At 37.2% G+C, this 21,802-nt stretch overlaps 1 protein-coding gene across 7 annotated transcripts in view; it reads right to left on the reverse strand.

Moving 5' to 3' along the window:
• Nucleotides 1-21,802, reverse strand: part of DMD (dystrophin) — a 2,261,655-nt gene that overhangs the window by 667,590 nt on the left and 1,572,263 nt on the right. For all 7 annotated transcript variants that reach the window (XM_070462101.1, XM_070462106.1, XM_070462102.1 and 4 more), the window contains one exon: nt 11,390-11,622. In XM_070462101.1, coding sequence (XP_070318202.1) covers nt 11,390-11,622 — 233 coding nt within the window. The remainder of the gene's footprint in view (nt 1-11,389; nt 11,623-21,802) is intronic.

Raw genomic sequence — 21,802 nt, forward strand, 5'->3', positions numbered from 1 at the left:
AGAGACATAGTGATTAGTGGCAAGGGGGCCACCTTGAGATCACAGGAAGGAGTGAAAGTCAAACATTTAGGATGGCTGGGATGGCTCAAGGAAGAGTTGGGACACAGGAGTTTGTGGCTGCTGGACTTACCCTGGAATACATAATTCTGAAGGTCTTGCTTGGTAAGAAAAACAAACAAAAAAAACTCCTAGCTGGATAAGCTACTGTTAAGAGGATTTTGTCACATGCAGCCAAACACAATCTGAACAGTATTAATTGGGAAAAATATGGTCCTTTAGTTCCTAAAATTCTTAGAGTCTAAAACTATAATTGTTTTTACTTGATGTGGCAAATTTAATTCCCAGGAGTCTTTCATCCATCACTGACCAAAAACAGACATAAATCACACTGCATTTAAAAAATAAAATAAACATAAATATGCAAATGGCTCTATAACAGATTGTTATATTCCAAATGCTAAATAAAACTAGTCATCCATGAAGATAAAGTAAATCAACAATATTTATAAAACACGACGTATGCCTTTAGCTGCTACAGCAAATAGAATAGTATGCCTGTCTTTAAGAGAATTTAAATTCATTTCAAAGGCTAGAATAAAAGAATATAAAAAGTCAAATGACAATAAATGTTTATAAGCGAGGTTCAAGACAACAGAAGCAGCTTTACAAAAAACATATACTTAAATGGCAAAATAATATTATAGTCAATTATTGATTAAGAAGACCAATACAGATTGGAGCTATCAAAACAAGTTTCACTGAGAAGGCATGGCAAGACCTCAAAGGCTTTAATGCTCTGACAAACCAGTCAACATTACATTTCTAATCATTATGATCAACTTTAAGGAGTATGAAGGAACCTTAAGTCATTGATGTGGTTACTTCATAATTGGATTTGATTAGAATTCACACCTTGAAATGGCTGCACAGTTCTCATCTAAAAAGTTTCCTAATGCTAAAAATAAAATGCATCCTCCTTTTGATTTACAGGACAATTTTACTGTAAAATCTCCTTATATATAGCTTCTTGCCTGCTTGCATTCTTTCCAGCTGCTATTATCTGCCCCCAATAACTGTCTCCTTCTAGTGCCTAACACCTATTATATAACTAAAAAAAAAAAAAATCGAACATGGGTAAGTGTGGTAAAGTGGCAGTTTGATTTTCATGTCAAATTTCTCAAAGGGCATTTATGGCTCTAAAAGTGGCAGCTTTTTATGATTTTTATATAATATGACATGACAGAAAAGCTTAGTCTCCACAGAGTTGCTACAGATTGTTTTCCCTCAGGTTTACAAGGAAAAAACATGAAGGAGTTAAGTGTAAATTATTCTCTTCTCTCCACCGTCTTAAGTAGAGATTTATCTATGCTCTTTTTGCCCCAACCCTTCCCCCTGGCTTTCATTTTCTTACTTCTTGTTGGAAGGTTTCAAAATAATCCTAGAGCTGAACAGAGATTAAATCAGTTTGGGTGGGGGGGGAGGATGAAGTCTATCATTACAAAGTTTATTCTCCTGTCATAATTGAAGGGAGACTATGTCAGGTAAATCCAACTATTTCTATTCTTGAGATAAACAATATGGAAGCCATTTTTTCCTTGAATAAATCACAAGAAATATGTAGTTCTTGAGTATGATGCTACTTGTTTACACAGAATCTAAAATATAAAGATAAGGATATCTGGAAGGTTTTATGAATTATTAAAATTATATTCAAAGTCATTATTATAAATCTAGTAAAGAATTAACTCCAATCACTCTAGAAACTCGAGTATCATTTTTAGTAAATGGATAAAAGATAACAGAACATGGCCACATGTTACTGCCTCTCTCTCAAAAACAATGAAGCTATGATGACCTTGGAAATTTACCAATCAGCTACCTTAGTTTATGGCTTTTCCAGTAGTCATGTATGGATGTGAGAGTTGAACTATAAAGAAAGCTGAGCGCTGAAGAATTGATGTTTTTGAACTGTGGTGTTGGAGAAGACTCTTGAGAGTCCCTTGGACTGCAAGGAGATCCAACCAGTCCATCCTAAAGGAAATCAGTCCTGAATATTCACTGGAAGGATCAATGCTGAAGCTAAAACTGCAATACTTTAGCCACCTGATGCAAAGAACTGACTCATTTGAAAAGACCCTGATGCTGGGAAAGATTGAGGGCAGGAGGAGAAGCGGACGACAGAGGATGAGATGGTTGGATGGCATCACTGACTCGATGGACATGAGTTTGAACAAGCTCCGGGAGTTGGTGATCAACAGGGAAGCCTGGTGTGCTGCAGTCCATGGGGTTGCAAAGAGTCAGACACGACTGAGAAACTGAACCGAACTGAACCTTAGTTTATGCAATTTTAAAACATTGGAGTTTTAAACATATCACACAAAAATAAATATCTACCCCTAGGTTATTAAAGATTAGTAAGACATCTGGAAAGAGAAGTCTAGTTTAATTGTCTTCTACATGAGAGAGGGAGGCACATATTAAGAGGGAGAAAATAAATGATTCATTCATTCAAATATATATAAAACTGAAAACACCATATCATTTTTTTCTCTTGTGGTAATTATCACTCTCTGTTTTTTATCCTTCCCTCACAGAAGAAACACTCTAAAATTGGAGCCTAAATTATTCTTATTTTTAATCCCCAAGAGTAGATAACACTGACGTCTTTCACCAGCGTGTGTTCAATAAACAATAGATGAACAAAACCAGTCTTATACTGAAAGCAATTAAAAGGTAGTCATTATATTTCTAATATAAATATAATCCACGTGACATTGCAAGTCAGAGGTCTCCAAAGTAGGAACTGAGAGAGGGAAGAAAATAGTAGTAGTATTTGTTTTCATTGCAGACTATTAAAAGTATCTACCAAATATATATATATCACTGTAACCTAAGTAATTGTTTATAGAAAACTGTGGCTAAATGAACAAAAACACTAATAGTGATGCGTGATCAATGCTTTATATCTTCTTCAATTATCTGCTAACATACACAGGAAATCAAATTTAAATTCAAACTTATTCCACTATCACTTTCCAACATCATTTTATAATATACTTTCTAACATGGGTTTTCAAAGACAATTTGTTGAATTAATGAACAGAGTAGCATGTACCTGACACTAACATTACCTAGTATTACCTTAACAGTGAGTAATAAGAGTCTACTTCATAACACACTGTAACTTCAATAATAGACTTCAAAGACCCCACATTATAAAAGCCCCCAAAGCAGGTAATAATAGTTAGTGTATAATAACATTATGCAGCTTTCAAAAAAGATTCAGAGACACTGAATTACTTATATAGCTTTCTTAGAGAAGAGAAAAGATCCTGGATTTTAGGTATTTTTATGGAAAAAAAAAAAAAAAAACAAAAGCCATTTCATATAAAGGAATCCCTATCTAAACCCAAGCAAGAACATTTATAAATACAATTCACTATTTAAAAACAGTGGCAAACATAAACTTCCTTATCAGAATCCCAATGGTATTTCATTGAAAACACAATATATTGGCTTTTAACAGAATTTATGTAAATATCATGGTTCAATTTTACTTGACAAGGTTTTGACAGAAAATTTTACAGTGAACTGAATTGAAATGTAGTAAGATTTGCATTTCCATTCACAGACACTGAAATATGTGGTTTGGTAAAGCTCATGTTTATCATTAAGCAAAAAAAATTGTATGTCATTTTCCATAAAAAAAGGTTATTATAGTATTTTAAAAAATGGATTTTTTTGTGTGTTTGAAACTCTTTGACTTTTGTATTTTATGGGAGTTAATTTTGCCATGATCTGAGAGTATAAGCCATACTACTGATGACATATCTTAATGATCTTCAGTGAAGATAACAGTGAAATTGGCTCTCATGAGGTAAGGAAAGAAAACTGCATGTAGAATAGTGATCCACAGCTTTCTACAGGAGACATGCACATTTTTCAGAAGATAATTGTAGTACAAATTTGCAAATATCTTCAGCCAAACATAGTGCCACATTACTTTCTGTAGAATGCAACACATCTTCTACATATAGAAAGACAGGAAACTCTGGTATGGTGTTTCTTAAACAAGGTTGTGCAGAAAAGAACAGATGAGATGATGAACACTGGATGGTTGTTTGAGAAAAGATAAGAACAGAATAATTAATCTCCTCAAACTAAGATGACTGTCATCTAACTTTTGAAATCTATTGGATACCCATGGAAATAAACTGTTGGTTCTTTTATTTTAGTGGAGAAATGAGGAGATGTTTAAGAAGAGGTAGGCCCACGGAAAAAGAAGAAACATCTATTCCCAAGAGGTCTGTATTTACATTAGGGCATCAGCTTCCCCGGTGGCTCAGACGGTTAAACTTCTGACTGCCATGCGGGAGACCCAGGTTCGATCCCTGGGTTGGGAAGATCCCCTGGAGAAGGAAATGGCAACCCACTCTAGTATTCTTGCCTGGAAAATTCCATGGATGGAAGAGCCTGGTAGGCTACACAGTCCATGGTGTTGCAAAGAGTCGGACATGACTGAGTGACTTCACATCTATATTCATGAAGTGACTGTATACCAAGTTACTATATTATCCGTAACCTTTCTCATTTGTTGAATAAGGGAAACTATTTGTAATACCCACTTTTCTTCTATGCTCATGGCAATAGAAATAATACCAAGAACTATTCTGTATTTAGTTTAAACAATTGATGCCAGTCTCCCCCAACTCCCACAGTGTTCCACTTAATCCTTCTAAATTGACGCTAGACATGTTCTTTTGTCATCAGATTATGGTTGAATGTATTTGACAAAAATTATAATCAGAATGCTTCTGGAGCCATTCAATTGTTCTTTGTGTAGATACAGCGAGAGTTGGAAAAAATAATCATAGAATTTTTATTAAAGACTCTGACCTTAACAATAAAAAAAATTAAGCACATCCAAGTAATTATTTCCCATTTAAATATACACTGTACCCATGAAAACTGCTTATTCAATCTTTGGATAATGAAATCTCCCAGGTAGCAGTATAATGTGCAGTTAAAAATGAATCTTGAACAATGCTATTATCATCTTGTCCAGATTGGTCAATTTGTCTCAACCCCAACCTGGAGAGGTCTTATTAGAGGACAAAACTCTTTCCCTATTCAATTCTTTATTCAATACAAGTGACTGTGGTTCAGATTTAGTGGTGAATTACCCTGAACACCTGGCCAAAATGACTTGAAAAAAGACTATAATTTATTTAGTGCAGGTAAACGACACTAGTAGAAAACATAATGATATCTCATGGCCACATAAATCCTATCCGTTGATAACAATCCAATTATCTATCCACTGCCTCGACCTCTGCCCAGGTTTTCCATTCACAACTCTAGCTCCCCAACCTCTCTCTCTTCCTTACCTTCCATCCCTCCTTCTATTTCTCCTTTCTTATCTTTTTCCTTCCTTCCTTCCCACTTCCCTTCCCTTCTCCCTTTCTTTCTTTCCCTCCTCTTTCTTTCTTTCTTTCCTCCCCTTCCTCTGACTCTTCCCCAATTTCCCTTCCTTAAGGGTCATATTTAATCATCACTTTCAGAGAAAAACTCTAGACATATTTTCTCCTTCACTGGATATATTATGTCAGTAAAAGAAAACTGTGAATAATTGTCAAAACAATTTTACTTCAGAGAGATTTTACTTAAACATGTGATGAAATAGGAAAAACATTTTTTATCAGATTTCTCCGACACTAAACTATCCATTACAAATCATCCTCTGCTATAAATTCCCAATTTTAGAAAATAAACTTAGAGCTTCATGGGTATTTTACTTTTAAAGGCTTAATTTGCATATTTCACACACATCTCTATTACTCTATAATAGTATATTTTTTACTCTAAAATTAAGCAGTCAAGTTGCTTAATATTTTAAATGACTACATATAACAATCTTTTACAAAATTATAGTTGCAATTTTAACTTCCAGTTTTTGCTTAATGCAATTCACTTAGTACATATTATCTTCATTTCTAAATGGTAGCTGCCCCCAGTTTTCTAAGATAAGAATTTAATTAAACAATTTATGCTAAAGGAGAACAGAAGCTTAATATCAAATCTGTGATTTTTCAATTTCACGTCTAGAACTATGAAAAGCTAACTTATTCAAATGCCATCTTGTTATTCCCTTTCTGGGGACCACATTTTAATCACTGCATCCCTAAAGTTTGATCTGAAGCTAATAAAATCAAAATTAAGTTCTCCCAGAGTCATAAGATGTTTTGTTACATCATCTTTTCTAATTTCTGATGCTCTGTAGTTACAATTACAATCCCCCAACTCTAATCTCTACAAAAAAAATGAAGCTTATTTATCACATTTCATTCACATTATCCATAAAGCAATCTATGTTTTTTGGAGAACCAATTACTGAATGTGAAGGTGTCAAAATTATATTTATAGTACTGGGGCATAAATAGTTTTATTTCAGGTCTCTATACTGCAAAGTTGAAATAAACATATTGCTTAGACTGGGGGGAGGGGGGTGGTAAATGATCTCTCCTCCAGTGTAAGGAGCTTTGGAAGGAGAGAGGTTTAAATCAATGTTCTCTGCTCTCTTTTAGCTAAGAGGTGGGGTGTGACCTAAGCAAGGTCAGCTGGACTCCTAGGACTTTAAATTTTGAACAGCTACACAGAATAAAGAGAAAAAGAATATCGCAAGGAGACTCGAGTAGAGCCTGCTAACTAAATGCCCAGGCACACTTAGATCCCTTTTCTTTTTCTGGGTTTTCTTCCATTGTTTTTGTTCAGTTGCTAAGTCCTGTCCAACTCTTTTGCAATTCCATGGACTGTAACCCGCCAGGTTCCTCTGTCCATGGGATTTCCCAGGCAAGAATACTGGAGTGGGTTGCCATTTCCCTCTCCATGGGATCTTCCTGACCCAGGGACTGAACCCACGTCTCCTACCTTGGCAGGTGGGTTCTTTACCACTGAGCCACCAGGGAAGCCCCATCTCTTCCCACTGCCTTCGTGCTAATTAGAGAAAGTTTACTTTCTGCTTGATTTAATCAGAGGATGTTTCTGTTGCTTGCATGGAGAGAAACCTAACTATCAATAATATGCAACTAAACTACATTTGATGCTTTTATCAACACTTCTTTGTTTAAAATTCCTTAAGGGTTGCCACCACCTGTGGGCCATAATCAGAACTCCTTAGTCAATAGTGTAATAGTTGTGTAGGATGGCTTATTTTATAGCAGATTAATGAATTAAACTGTAAAAATTTGTAATAGATAAAATATCCAATCACTACATTGTACACCTGAAACTACTGTAATATCACATGTCAATTAAAAAAAAAAACTCTCTGTAGTCTGGTAAGGAAGAATCCCCATATTTTAGCTCTACACTTCTCTATGCAACATCAGTTCCCTTCTCATCCCCTTAGTTCCAGCCAGATGGAATCAAACTATCTATAACACTGCACTGTTTACCTCAGTGAAAAGCACTTGGCCTCTGTCATTTAATCTACCTGGTTAATTCCAACTTGTTCCTGAATGCTTAGCTTAGGTTTTATCTTCTTCAAGAAGTTTTTTCTGACATCCATCCTCCTCCCTGGCTGAGTTAGATGTCCCTGCCATGAAGTTAGTCTCTGGAGCATCACCTGAGGATATCCAGGGAAGCAGAAGACTGTGGTGATTAAGGGTGGGGATTCCAGGACCAGACTGCTTGAGTTCAAATCTCACTGTTGTCTTTTTATTCTGTGTCCATGGGCAAGTTACCTCCTAAAATATTTATTTATTTTTTTGACTGCATCAGGTGTTAGCTCCATCATGCAGGGATCTTTCATTGTTGCACATGGATTGTCTAGTTGCAACACACAGCTTCAGTTGCTCCACAGCATGTGGGACCTTAGTTCCCCAACCAGGAATTGAACTTTCACCCCCTGCACTGCTAGGCAGATTCTTTTTATTTTTTTTTAAATTTGATTATTTCTATTTGGCTTCACCAGGTCTTAGTCGGAGCATGTGGGATCTAGTTCCCCAGCCAGGGACTGAACCCAGGCCCTTTGTATTGAGAGCACAGAGTCTTAGCCACTGGACCACCAGGGAAGCCCTGTGGGTAAGTTGCTTCAGTGTAAGTCTCACAGTATTGTTGTAAACATTAAGTAGTAGACACAAGAGCTTCCCTGGTGTCTCAGATGGTGAAGAATCTGCCTGCAATGTGAGAGACCTGGGTTGAGCCCTGGGTTGGGAAGATCCCCTGGAGGAGGACATGGCCATCCACTCCAGTATATTCTTGCTTGGAGACTCCCCATGGACAGAGGAACCTGGCAGGCTACAGTCCATGAGGTTGCAAAGAGCCGGACATGACCGAGTGACTAAGCCCACACAGAGTATACACAAAGTACTTAGAAAAGTGGCTGGGACATCATTAATGCTAAATATGTGCTAAACTTTATTTCTATCAGAGTGCTGTCAATGCTTTCCCCCTCCCTCATCTTCTTTAATCTATGCATTCCTATCTTGTCCAACTCTGTATTTCCCAGGCACTAAGTAGTAGTTCAATATAAACTTACTATAAGAATATATGAATAAATAGGCAGATAGTGTTTTACAGTTTATAAAGCACTTGTGGGATACTGCCTCATGTCTTATACCTCATACAGTAAAGTTAGAATTCCTTTATTTAAAACTCCATATAGAGGAAATACTTATTTTCTGATATCATAATAAATATTTCCCCAAACTCATCTTTTTTGTATCCCCCCCCACACACAATTTGTTTAATGTTTAGAGTCATTTTACTGATCATGTAGTGACTGAAGCTATACAAGGCAAGAATTGGCAAGATCTTTATAATTTTTTTCAATATAAGGGGAAGAAGCAGGAAAAGCATCCCTACTATTTAGCAAGAGAAGAGAGATTACAGGTGTGTGTGTGTGCATGTGTGAACAGATTTATATACAATTGACCCTTGAACAACACAGGTTTGAAGTGTGCAGGTCCAATTACATGTTTTGTTTTGTTTTGTTTTTTAAATTAGCAGAGTTGACCCTCCCTATCTGCCAACTATAGGACTTGAGCATCTGCAGATCTTGGTGGATTTCAGAAGCAATCTCCCATCGGATTGACAACTGTACTGGCTTTCTGTGACCCCAGACTTGGCACTTGAACTTCCCTGAATTACTTTTGGACCTGTAATTTAAAGACCATCACTTTGAAGAGGCATCAAACATTTCACAAGACAGTGTATACTACCTTTCCCATTCTAGTATCTACTGGCTTTTAAAGGAGGCTGTAATGTCATGAGCACAGTGGGGTCCAGGTGTGGAAATGAGCTCTTATTTTCATGTAATATTATTATATGACATACAGCACAAAGGTCATGAACAGGCAGATTTATATAGCTTGCTTAGAATCTAATATTAATCACTAACATTAGTTGAATAGTTTCAGTGATCAAGGCAAGGTGGGAGGCGTTTCCATGTACAACCCAATTACATCCTCATGATCTCCTATAAGGAAGATAGCATCATTATCTACATTGTATAGACAGATGACCTCAGGTTCAGAGAGGTTGAATAACTCACCCAAGGTCACACAGCTGTAGTAGAGGAGCCAAGCTTTAAACTTAGGAAATCTAATTTCAAAGCCCTTGTTTTAAACATTATAACACACTGCCTCCTCTGGTTAGGGATAGTTCCAGAAGTACTGGTATAATTCAATATGATACTGTGAAAGAATGTACCTCTTGTTTCTGTATGTAATGTGCATGTCTGCTCAGTTACTCAGTCATGTCTGATTCTTCGCAACTCCATGGACTGTAGCCCATCAGGCTCCTCTGTCCATGGGGTTATCCAGGCAAGAATACTGGAGTGGGTTGCCTTTCCTTCTCCAGGGGATCTTCCCAACTCAGGGATTGAACCTGAGTCTCCTGCATTGGCATGCAGATTCTTTACCACTGAGCTACCAGGGAAGCCCTCTGTATATATCAGCACACTGCAACTGTAAAATGCTTAGCACTGCATCTGACACAGACAAATACACACGTATCACCAAATGGCAGCCAAGTTTACAGTTAATACTGGCAGGCAGTATACACAGTAAGAACACAGACTTAGAAACCAGACAGACTTGGATTTGAATCTTTGTTCTGCTACTTATTAGGAGTGTGATGTCTATGAGTTTCATTAGCTTTTTTGGAAAAATTTGGCTAATGATACTTGTCATAAAGTAGTAATAAAACCAACTATACATTTATATAAATATATAGTTAACTATATATATGTTTACATATCTTTATATTCACACATTACCAACACGATATGATGTATGCGAATGTGAATTCTTTGAGCCTTGCTCTCAGAAGAGGAAACCAAGATCCAGAGAATGGTTTGACTACAATCATGCCACTTGCAAATGACAAAGACAAGACCACTGAATTCAGGTCTTCTGAGCCTAAGATTAAGATACTTTAAATGCAGGTTGCTTACTATTAAATATTTTGCATTCTTACTGAATTGCTGAAGTTCATTTTAAAGAGAAATCTGTCTTCCCCTACTTCCTGTTTTTCCAAAAAGTAGCTCTGTAACAGCTAAACAACTTTAGTACAATTTATTACTTCTTCAGAATAATGACTTGAAAAATCATTTACACGTGAAAAGCTACAGCATATAAAACTTTCAAAAGTACTTTTCTTATTCATTCAGAAATATAAGACATACAGTATATTTGTTCTAGCTAGGTAAATCATATTTATTTCAGTGTATTCTTATGTCTCTCATTGATGTCATAATTTTGCAGAGTGGATTGCAATGAGGCCGAGAAATGCAATCTCTGCATTAAAAAACATGTCTGAGCATAGCATTAAATAAATATGAATATTAAGATCTATGTTATTTAAAAATGCATTATGTTTTGTTACTTTTCTTGTTTGTAGCTTATTTTCAATTATCCTTTTTTTAATTATCCAATTACCACTGGAGGAGGAAAATTGGCATGGACAACTCAGAAGACTGAATAAACAATTCCCAGATTATTATATTTGATTCTGGAATATATTTTGGCTGCAGAGTACCAAAACAAACAGTTTAAATGTAAATAGCTCAAATGAGGTATTTATTTGATGTAAAATCGATTTTTAAAATACTAGCTGTTTAGTGAATTTCATTAAGTCAACTATACTTTAAGGGTTATGTTTTTTACTCCCAGTATTCCCGTGCAGTTCATGGCTGTTTTAGACAATGGCATTAATTTGTTTCCTTGATCATATTTGGACTGAACACAGTAAACAGAGGAGTGTGTTGGCTGATGGAAAAAAGCTGCATGAAAACTGGTGGGAAACGGTCTAGGAGAGTTAAGCGACTTGTGGAAAGTCTTCACTTTCAAGCAAACCTCTGCCAACTGTGATCTGCTTTCCCCCATACCTTCTGCTTGATGATCATCTCCTTGATGTCTTCAAGATCACCCACCATCACCCTCTGTGCTTTCAGAACTCGATCAAGCAGAGACAGCCAGTCGGTAAGTTCTGTCCAAGCCCGGTTGAAATCTGCCAGTGCAGGGACCTCCAACAGCAAGGAAGATGGCATTTCTAGTTTGGAGACAGCGGTTTCCTTGGCAACCACAGGTTGTGTCACCAGAGCAACAGTCTGACTAGGAGCTAAAATTTTTTTAAAAAAAGAAAAAAAAATATTAGAAACATAAGATAAGAAGCCAATTTCAATAAAAATAAAACTGATGTAAGGGCAACAATTTCAGCCGAAGTATTATTTATGGCATGTGTTTTTCTTCTAACCATATGGATACTTTAGATAGTACTGCATGATAGAAAAATTCAAAGATCCCAACTTTTCATTAATAAACATTTAATAGTCTTTCAAAATGGTTTTGATTATCCTCATGGCTGAGCAATTAATTTAATTTAGAAAGTCCTTCTCAATGACAATTATACAGGTTGTGGAACTGGTAAAGAAAAATAGAAACTATTCAGACTGTGCCAGGTGAATAAGTTTTACCTTTTTTTTTAATCAAGAGGGAAAAAAAAGTAAAGACTGGATAAGATCTTATTTCAAACCTACGATTTCCCTGAATAGGAAGTAAATTACTTTGGCGGTGGACTCTAGAGAAATCAAAGCCAATGAAATGTTCTTGTCTTTGCTCTGTATTTTATATTGGGAGCATTTTATATATGTTTTTTTTTCCTTTGCTTTCAGATTGGTAATAAAGTGGCTAGCAGTGAAGAAAATCTAAGCTAGTTATTTTTGAAAAACCAGAACTAGTAAAGTTTTTCCATTAGGATAATGAAACATGGTTTCAAAGTTACTAAGAAATATTAAATTAATATGAATGGTGATGAACACTATAGAGTAAGGTAGCATATGGTAATAGTTAAGATCTGAAGTTCCAGAGTAAAACCCCCCTGGGAGAGAATACCTCTCTCTGTCTTAGGAACTCTGTGACCTTGGTTAAGTTACCAAACTTCTCTAAATGTCAGGTTTTCTCTTCAGCAAGTAAGGATAATGATAGGGTTAATGTCATGGGGGCAACTGTGTAGATTCAATGACTAATAGAGGAAATGCACATAGCACAATACCAGGAAAATAAAAGGAAAAATATTAGCACAGTTCCTGACACTAGTAGGTAATAGCATTAGGTATTAAATAAGAAGCAGAATGATAAACAAATATGGTAAGAAGTTAGGGATAAGGGATTGAAATATATAAAATATTTTGGGAAAAACTCAGCCAAAGGCCTGGTATAGCCCTATATGTACTGAAGGACTGAATTTGCTGGTGCAAACTGATACTAAGTATCAACAAACAGCTGGATTATCGCAGGTGAGTGATGAAGGATAAGGAGTGTCACATTGAGTTCATAGGCAATGGCTTCTGGAGCCTGATACACCCAGCAGACTGGTAGTGAAGAAAATGTGGCCTGTGTAGTTCAGAAGGAAAGTTTTGAAGTAAAGCTGCAAAACACGGCATCTCAGTGGGAAATCCAGGAGGTATGGACAATAAGGCAATTGTTCTAGAGGCATGAAGAAAATGTGCCATATGGCATTCCATTCTGATGTGACCATAAATGACTTTTCATGGTTATATCACTTTCAGCTTTTTTAAGGTTGTCTTTTTGTTAGAGAAGATGATGAAAGGAATGGAGGCATGTCTCCTATCTCTCAAGATTCTTGGGGAGAACAAGAGGTTCCTACAGGTGGAAGAAGTAACCTTGAACAAGGCAGAAAGAAAAAAAAAAGTGAGGTGACAGAATAAAAAAACTAATGCCAAGATTGGGACTTCGCTGGAGGTTTGGTAGTTAAGACCTTACCTTCTAGTACAGGGGGTGTGAGTTTGCTCCCTGGCTGGAGATCTGGGATCCGGAATGTCTCATGGCCAAAATGCCAGGGCACAGAACCAGAGGCGATATTGTAGAAAATTCAATAAAGACTTAAAAGAAAACTAATGCCAAGAAGTAATGACTGAAAAGACAGTGATACTGAGGAGATAGAGAAGAAATAGTTTCCCAAAGCTATCTCACTACTCTAAGGTTTTTTTTCTAGAAAGAATGAAACATAATCTGAAGCAGAAATAGCATCCTGTGATTCCACAGTCTAGTAGGAGGAAGCATGGGAGCCAATAGGTTCTAGAAATCTTAAAAGGGATTCCAAGAGAAGAGCCGGATTCCTGGAGAGAACACATGGGTGAGGATGAAAAGAGAGCTAAAATAACATATCACCGTAGGAGCTAACTGTGGAATGACTGGCTGACTAGGAAATACGGGCAGATTGTTCCTAAAATACAAAACAATAGATATTCTGGCAACGCACAGTATTTTGGGGAGGATTTCAAGGTTCTGGGAGATGTCAGATGCTTTTTTTTAACTGACTTGTTGGAAAATTCACTGTCAAAAGAGAGTAGGAATGAGATTTTTTTTTCTCTAGACTTGTTTCTGACCAACAAAGAAGTAGCTTAATGAAGTGGAAATGATCACGCCATCTTAAGTTTCTATATAGCCAAGAATGAGAAGGCAGAGAATCATCAGACTTCAACTGTTTTCTGGAAAGCACGGTTTTTGGAGTGGGTAAGTATGCTGGAAAGAAAGGTTAGGACCAGAGATTGAAAAACAATGTTTTAAGATGACTAAAAAGTACAATTAACATTGAGAGGGTAATATCACAAAATTCTCCAATGGGTAAAAAAGTACAAAGACAGCTGAAAAAGATTGAGGAGAGTTGAGAGGCAGAGCAATGCAGCCATCTATGCTCCCACTATGGGCAAAGGATCTGATTTACGGACTCGTCAGGCAGGCCATAGTCAAAGCTGTGGTTTTTCCAGTACTCATGTATGGATGTGAGAGTTGGACCATAAAGAAGGCTGAGTGCCAAGGAATTGATGCTTTGGAACTGTGGTGCTAGAGAAGACCCTTGAGAGTCCCTTGGACAGCAAGGAGATTGAACCAGTTAATCCTAAAGAAAATCAACCCTGAACATTCACTGGAAGGACTGATGCTGAAGCTCCAATATTCTGGCCACCTGATGTGAAGAGTTAACACACTGGAAAAGACCTTGAAGCTGGGAAATATTGAAGGCAGGAGAAGAGCGTCATAGAATCTAGTAGGTGTTCAACTGATGACCTCTGAATACATGAATGAGACTGATCCTCCTAGCACTGCTCTGACAGTAGATACACCGTGTGTTTTTTTCACTTCTGCTGCTCAAACAATGTCTACTGGCTGCTCACCTTCTAAATTAGCATGACTTTCCAGGCCCTGTGCTCTCTGAACCAGACTTCCTACCCCAGCCTCATCTCCCTCCATTCTTCCCATGCTCTCGGTCACCTCAGTCTCTACGTGGCATTCTCCAATTAGAACAGACCATCTCACACTTTTTTGCCCTTCCATATGCTCTATATACTTTTTGAAAACTCCTCTCCCTTCCCCAGACAAAAGGCTCAATTCCTTTTCAAATCCCAACTCTAGATTTCTGTCTTTTTTGGGGGTACCAGGGTAAGTTTATAACTAAAAACCTCTCTGAGGCATAGACTTATACCAGTCTTTGGGGTCTTAAACACATTGAATCTTTAACATTTTATTACTAAAATGCAATAATCACTAGGAAGAACAAAATCTTGCACCATTATTAGGGTTGGGGATTTTAAGATGGCTACAGGGTAGCTGATAGTTCTTTGGAGCTGGATTCTAAAGTCCAGAAACTCTGGGTCTCCAAGAATAGACAAAAAAGTGCTATAAAGAACTAGAAAGAGGCAAATTTTTATCTATCACACATTTTTAGGGCCAATTCTATCTATAACACTACTTGGAAAATATTTCATTCTTCCTAAAAAGACTTACGGGCTTCCCTGGTGACTGAGACAGTAAAGAGTCTGCCTGCAATGCAGGAGACCTCGGTTCAACCCCTGGGTCAGCAAGATCCTTGGAGAAGGGAATGGCTACCCACTCCAGTATTCTTGCCTGGAGAATCCCACGAACAGAGTAGGCTGCTAGGCTATAGTTCATGGGGTTGCAAAGAGTCAGACATGACTGAGCAACTAAACACTAAAAGATTTGCCTCTAGATTCATGTATGTGCATATACTTTATTTATTCTTTTATTAAGCAAGATGCTTCAAAGGAAAATTTTTGAGGTCTTATTTTATTATGTATATCATATACTGACTCACACTGCATTTTCAGATGCCTTTACTTTTATCTAAAGAGAAAAAAAAATGAGGTTGTTTCTTTTCCATGTCATTTTACTAAAAACATAAGCAAATCACCTCATTAGGTGGTCAAGAGGCAGTTTAAGTGGTTTTGCCCAGACTGAGCAACAGAATCTTGATGCCAAGGGTCAGGGAGGGGTATTTACTCATTACAGGGGAGTCTTCTTTTAACTGTATAATTTAAAAGATGGAAAGAGGATTTGTTGAAAGTTCTCTCAACCCATAACCCTAATCAGGGAAGCCGTTAGGATATGTAAATGAATACACAGAATCTTAAGTGCAACGTTCTAGGATGGGTTCCCAGGTCCTCCTTCTTAAGGAGCACCAAAAATGGCTTCCCCTCCGGGCAGTGGGGATCCTTTTCTTCCTGTTTAATGCCCCCGCAGTTTGATCTGCTTGTCGAGATAACTGCCCCTTGCCTCAGGCCACTGCCCAGGGTCATAAGAAATTGGCCCTAGTAATGGTTGCTTCAAATCTCTGTTTCTTTAAAACCAAGGTCATCCTTCTCAAGTTTGAAGGGGAAAGTATCTCTTTCACCATGGGGAAGAGTCTTTATGGTATCACACTATTAACTGTCCCTCCAGCAACAGGCGCTAGCGTCCTTGGTTAATCAGTTCATGTCAGAACAGCATGTATTACAATGTGTATAACTAAGTCAAGTAGATAGGTAAAAACATAAATAGATTGACACATCATATATATGTATATATGAACAGATAAGTGCATGCACACACACATAGACCCTGTGTAGTTTGACTACTAATTGTAGCATAATGTGTTTCACATGCATTCATTAGAAAATTAAAATAACTCTACTAAAAACTATTTCCCTTCCATAGTTAGCATACAAAAAGTCAAGATCAAAATTGCTGAAAGGAATCAAGTTTAGCATATTGGAGTAACAGTAGGTGTAATATACTATTGCAAACCACAGCTTTGCTCTGAGTTTTTTGTTAATTAAAAGGTGTTGGCTTTAGGAGGGAACTCTCATTTTTTCACAAGTGTTTGAAGAACATTTCTGTAGTCTAAAATTTTAATTGGTTTCGAGGGTACATGATTAGTCAGACTAACAGCTTTACTTAGAGCTTTAGAGGAACTACTAAATCTTTTAAAAAACACATACACAATGTGTTTGGAATACTTTCTTTGAAGTAGTCACACATGGTTTTTCTGTAATTCACAGGTCTCCTTTGGTTGATAAGACAACAAGGAACACATATTCTATTTCTAGCTTTGTTGAATGAATGTGGGTAATTTTTGCTTTTCTTTCCTTTGATATTGAAAAATCAGTCATTGACTAAATGATAAGTTATTGGACTCACACTAACACAGATATCTAAAAAGTACCATTTTGTATATGTGGTTAAATTGAATTACTGTCTAACACCAGCTATAGGAAAGGCTGTTTTAGCTATTATCTATATCACCAATAGATAAAACAACTGTTCTCCATGCAAGCAACACAGGGAAAGTTTTCTTTTTGAGTACTTAGAAGGATGGCGTGTGGTTTAAAAAAACCCATATGAGAAAGTGCATGGTATCAAAATTAGAAATCATGCATGGACTCAAAAAGAACCTCACATCTCTCTAAATATTTATAGTCTGCAGGTACAAGTGAGAAATTAGAAATGAACACTGTGAATCTATAAACACTTATTTTTGTCTATACTCTTTCTCATCATTCTGAAGAGGAAATAATATATATGATTCAACTATCATCAATTATTTACATTTTAGCACAGTAAGAGCTTGTATTATATATGGAAAGTCCTGGAGAAATGGAACTTAAGGATTCCTGATAACCAACTATATTTCTGGACTTGAGAAACAAATTAGTTGACAGTAAGGAGCCATAGACTTTTAAAGCTAAGCAATGCTACTTTATCACTTTTTAATTGATTCTTTTCTTCTACTAAGTATATAATCCAAGTAAGAAATATTTTCTGCCACTTGGAAAAGAGATCACCACCTACACTATCACCACAATCATTTTACTCAGGGTTTTCTACATGCCAGGCACAGTTATTGATGAGCCCTGTTTAATGTTTACCAAATGATTTTCAGGTTGGCATTATTTCCATTTTACTAAAAGGTAAAATACCTTGCTCAGGATTTCACATTAATAAGTGACAATGCCAAGACAGTGTACTTAACCACTCTACCTATTTCTAAGACTGATATGATCATCAGATATTTTTCATACATGTCCCACTCAATATATAATATTATTAATTACTCAAATACTTTTGACTCCAAGAGATATAGTTTATAGCCTATGGTATCCACAAAATCATCTAATGTTCATTCTAATTAGGGAGAGAAGATCACCTTGAACTACTCACAAAAATATGGATTATAAAAATCAAGTGAGGAAATTCCCTGGTGTTCCAGTGGTTAGAACTTTGCACTCTCACTAATGAGGGCCCAGGTCCTATACCTGGTTGGGGGACTAAGATCCCACAAGCTGCACAGAGTGGTGGCCAAAAAAAAAAAAAATCAAGTAAATCTGGTTTCCTCCCACAAATTGAATATTATTCTTGAGGACTATCTCCAACCTGACTTCACCCAAAGAAGGATCCTTTCTACACTAATTTGAAGAAAGAAATAACCTTGCCATTCCCCCTTTTTCGCCTGCATCTTTTAACCTGTATGCATGAATTCTTATTCATATATGGATTCATAGCTCATATGAATCCTTCACACATGCAGTCAGTAAAAAGCAGTGTTTCTCAACCTTAGCAATGTTGATATTCTGGCACGGATAAGTCTTTGGTGTGGGGGGCTCACCTGTGCTTTGTGGGATGTTTAGCAGTATCCTTGGCCAGAGTACCTTCCCAGTTTTGACAACCAGAAATGTTTTCAGACATTATCAAATGTCTCTGAAAGTGGCCCAGGGCAGGGGGCGGGGGTGGGGGGGTGGGGAGGTGGATTGCTTCTGGTTCCGAATCACTCATTCAAAGGGTTTTAAATTTCTCTTCCTCAGTCTCTCTCCTTCTCCTGTGTGTGTGTGTGGTTTATATACTTTCCTAACATTTGTAGTGGACATGGACATCTTTTATACAAGTGGTCACCAATCTTTTGGGCACCAGGGAGCATTTTCGTGGAAGACAACTTTTCCACAGACTAGGGTTGGGGGGGGGGGATGGTTTGGGGATGATTGAAACACATTACATTTATTGTGCATTTTATTTCTATTATTATTATTACTCTAGCTCCACCTCAGATCATCAGGCATTAGATACTGAAGGCTGGGGACTCCTGCTTTAAGTCCATCTAAGTTTATGCTCTCCTATACCTTAGAAGTATAGGTTAACATGGAATATTACTCAGCCATTAAAAAGAATTCATTTGAATCAGTTCTAATGAGATGGATGAAACTGGAGCCCATTATACAGAGCAAAGTAAGCCAGAAAGATAAAGACCATTACAGTATACTAACACATATATATGGAATTTAGAAAGATGGTAACTATAACCCTATATGCAAAACAGAAAAAGAGACTCAGATGTATAGAACAGACTTGTGGACTCTGTGGGAGAAGGCGAGGGTGGGATGTTTCAAGAGAACAGCATCGAAACATGTATATTATCTAGGGTGAAACAGATCACCAGCCCAGGTTGGATGCATGAGACAAGTGCTCGGGCCTGGTGCACTGGGAAGACCCAGAGGGATCGGGTAGAGAGGGAAGTGGGAGGGGGGACTGGGATAGGGAATACATGTAAATCCATGGCTAATTCATTTCAATGTATGACAAAAACCACTGCAATGTTGTAAGGTAATTAGCCTCCAACTAATAAAAAAATAAATAAAAAAAATAAAAAAACCTAAAAAAAATAAATAAATAAAATAAGTTTAAATAAATAAATAATTTGGCGATGTATTGACAGTCACAAAATGATAATGGATGCAAATATTAAAATTTTTTAAATAACTAAAACATCTGAAATATTTAAAATATAAAAAACTAATGAAAAAAAAAAAGAAGTATAGGTTAAGTGAAATTTAGTGCTTCTCTTAGCCCAGGATACTGGGCAGGCACTGAAGAAACAGTAAATACTTGAAGGTACAGCTATGAGAGAAACAGTAAATAATATGACACAGGCAATGTCATGATGATAAAAGTGAAAGCTTCTCTGGTAGAGAGTAAATGGCCACAAATTCTTTCTCTTCCTGCATCTATACCCTTGTAATGAGACATTCCAGATGCTCCCATCAGGACCCATAGTATATTTCTCCATTCATTGAATATGGATGGGATATTATTAAATACGATACAAGCAAAGGTTTGAGAAATTCTTGGCCATTGGGCTGTGCATAGAAACCTTTCACCACTATGCAAACTTCACTGGCCTACTGAATGATGATAGGCAAGTGGCTCTGTCACATCCATTGTCTCATCCAATAATCAAGTACCAGACACATGAGTGAGGCCACTAACTACTGGCTGACCATTAATACATGAGTGAGTCTAGTTGAGACTAACGAAAGAATCACCTAGATACACCCAATCCAAAGGAGACCCCCAAATGATGAGCTAAATAAATGATTTCTATTTTAAGCCACTCCATGTGGAAGTCACTCGTTATAGAACAATAAATGATACAACCTCCATTTTTACCAATTAAAGACTTGCATCCAAAACAAGTTTAAAATGGCCCTCCCATTGCTATAGAAATAAAACAAATGCTGATCCAGCAAAGAGAACACAGTTAAGAAAGAGTCTTAAAGTGTGAAAAACAGAGAACCGAAGATACACATAATCCTTCTATGATGCCTATAATTCAGGCAGTCAATATTTTATAGGATATTTGAAAAGCCAAGCCTTTAGTAAAAATTCATTGTTAGTACACTTAAAACTATGTAAATTAAAAGAGTAGAGAATGTAATAATCATAGCCATGAAGCAGGCAGTCCAGTGCAGAAAACAAGGGAAGAAAAGTCAGATCAGACCATAAAAAAGACCATGCTACTGATGAAGAATGATCATCAATTCTAAAACCGACATCAGAATAAAATGCATACATTTATTTGGGTATAACCAGCTAGAAAACAGGGCTCCCCTGGGTAGCTCAGCTGATAAAGAGCCTGGCTGCAATGCAGGAGACCCCAGTTCGATTCCTGGGTCGGGAAGATCCCCTGGAGAAGTGATAGGCTACCCACTCCAGTATTTTTGGGCTTCCCTCTGCCTGCAGTGTGGGAGACCTGGGTTCGATTCCTGGGTTCAGAAGATCCCTTGGAGAAGGGCAGGGCAACCCACTCCAGTATTCTTGCCTGGAGGATCCGCATGGACAGAGAAGCCTGGTGGGGTACAGTCCATGTGGTTGCAGAGTCAGACACGACTGAGCGACTAGCCACAGCAAAGCAGCTAGAGAACATTGCATAGTTCTCATAAGAGCAAATACACTGCTGTTCTATCAAAAATTTTAGCACCTTGAAAAATTCTTAAAGGATCCAATCTGCTGTTTGTTTTCAACAGAATTGCCCCTACCTGAATAGTAAAGATAAGATTCTGTAGTAAAACATGAACAAAACCAGGTAAGCAGTGTTCTCTATATAATTCAGTCCAAATGAGTCTCCTATTTGCTTGGGTAAGCTATGTTTTTACCCTCAGAAGCAAAATAACTAGCAATGAGTTTTTTAAGTTGTTAAACATGTGCCAGGCCCTCCCTCACAAGCCTCACCCTTGAGATAAGCTACTTAAAGGATCAAATTTATCTTTTTCTTCATCACCAACCCAGTGTGATGTCTGATACACAGTGGCCTCAACCAACATTTGCTGCTGCTGTTACCCAGATTAGAATGAAGCAGAATCCTGAAGGGATGCATAAGAGAGAGGGAGGGTGGTGGAAAGAGAGACTGATTCATTAGAGTCTCAATCTAGAGTTTCATCAGCCAGAACAAAGCAAAGGAACCATTAGCTCCAACGTAAATGAAGCAGTATTAAGTAGTCTTAACATGTAAATTCTTTTGACCTGAATTCATAATAATACCTTACATCTGTACAGAGCTTTGAACAGTATAAAAGCATAAAAGTGTCTTTTCAGTCATTTTCTCCATTGACTTCTCACCATAAGACTTGAGTGTGGGCAGGGAGAGCAACAATGCAATCAATTTGCAGGAGAGGAAA

Source organism: Odocoileus virginianus, chromosome X (genome assembly GCF_023699985.2).
Source record: "Odocoileus virginianus isolate 20LAN1187 ecotype Illinois chromosome X, Ovbor_1.2, whole genome shotgun sequence".
Lineage (NCBI taxonomy): Eukaryota > Metazoa > Chordata > Mammalia > Artiodactyla > Cervidae > Odocoileus > Odocoileus virginianus.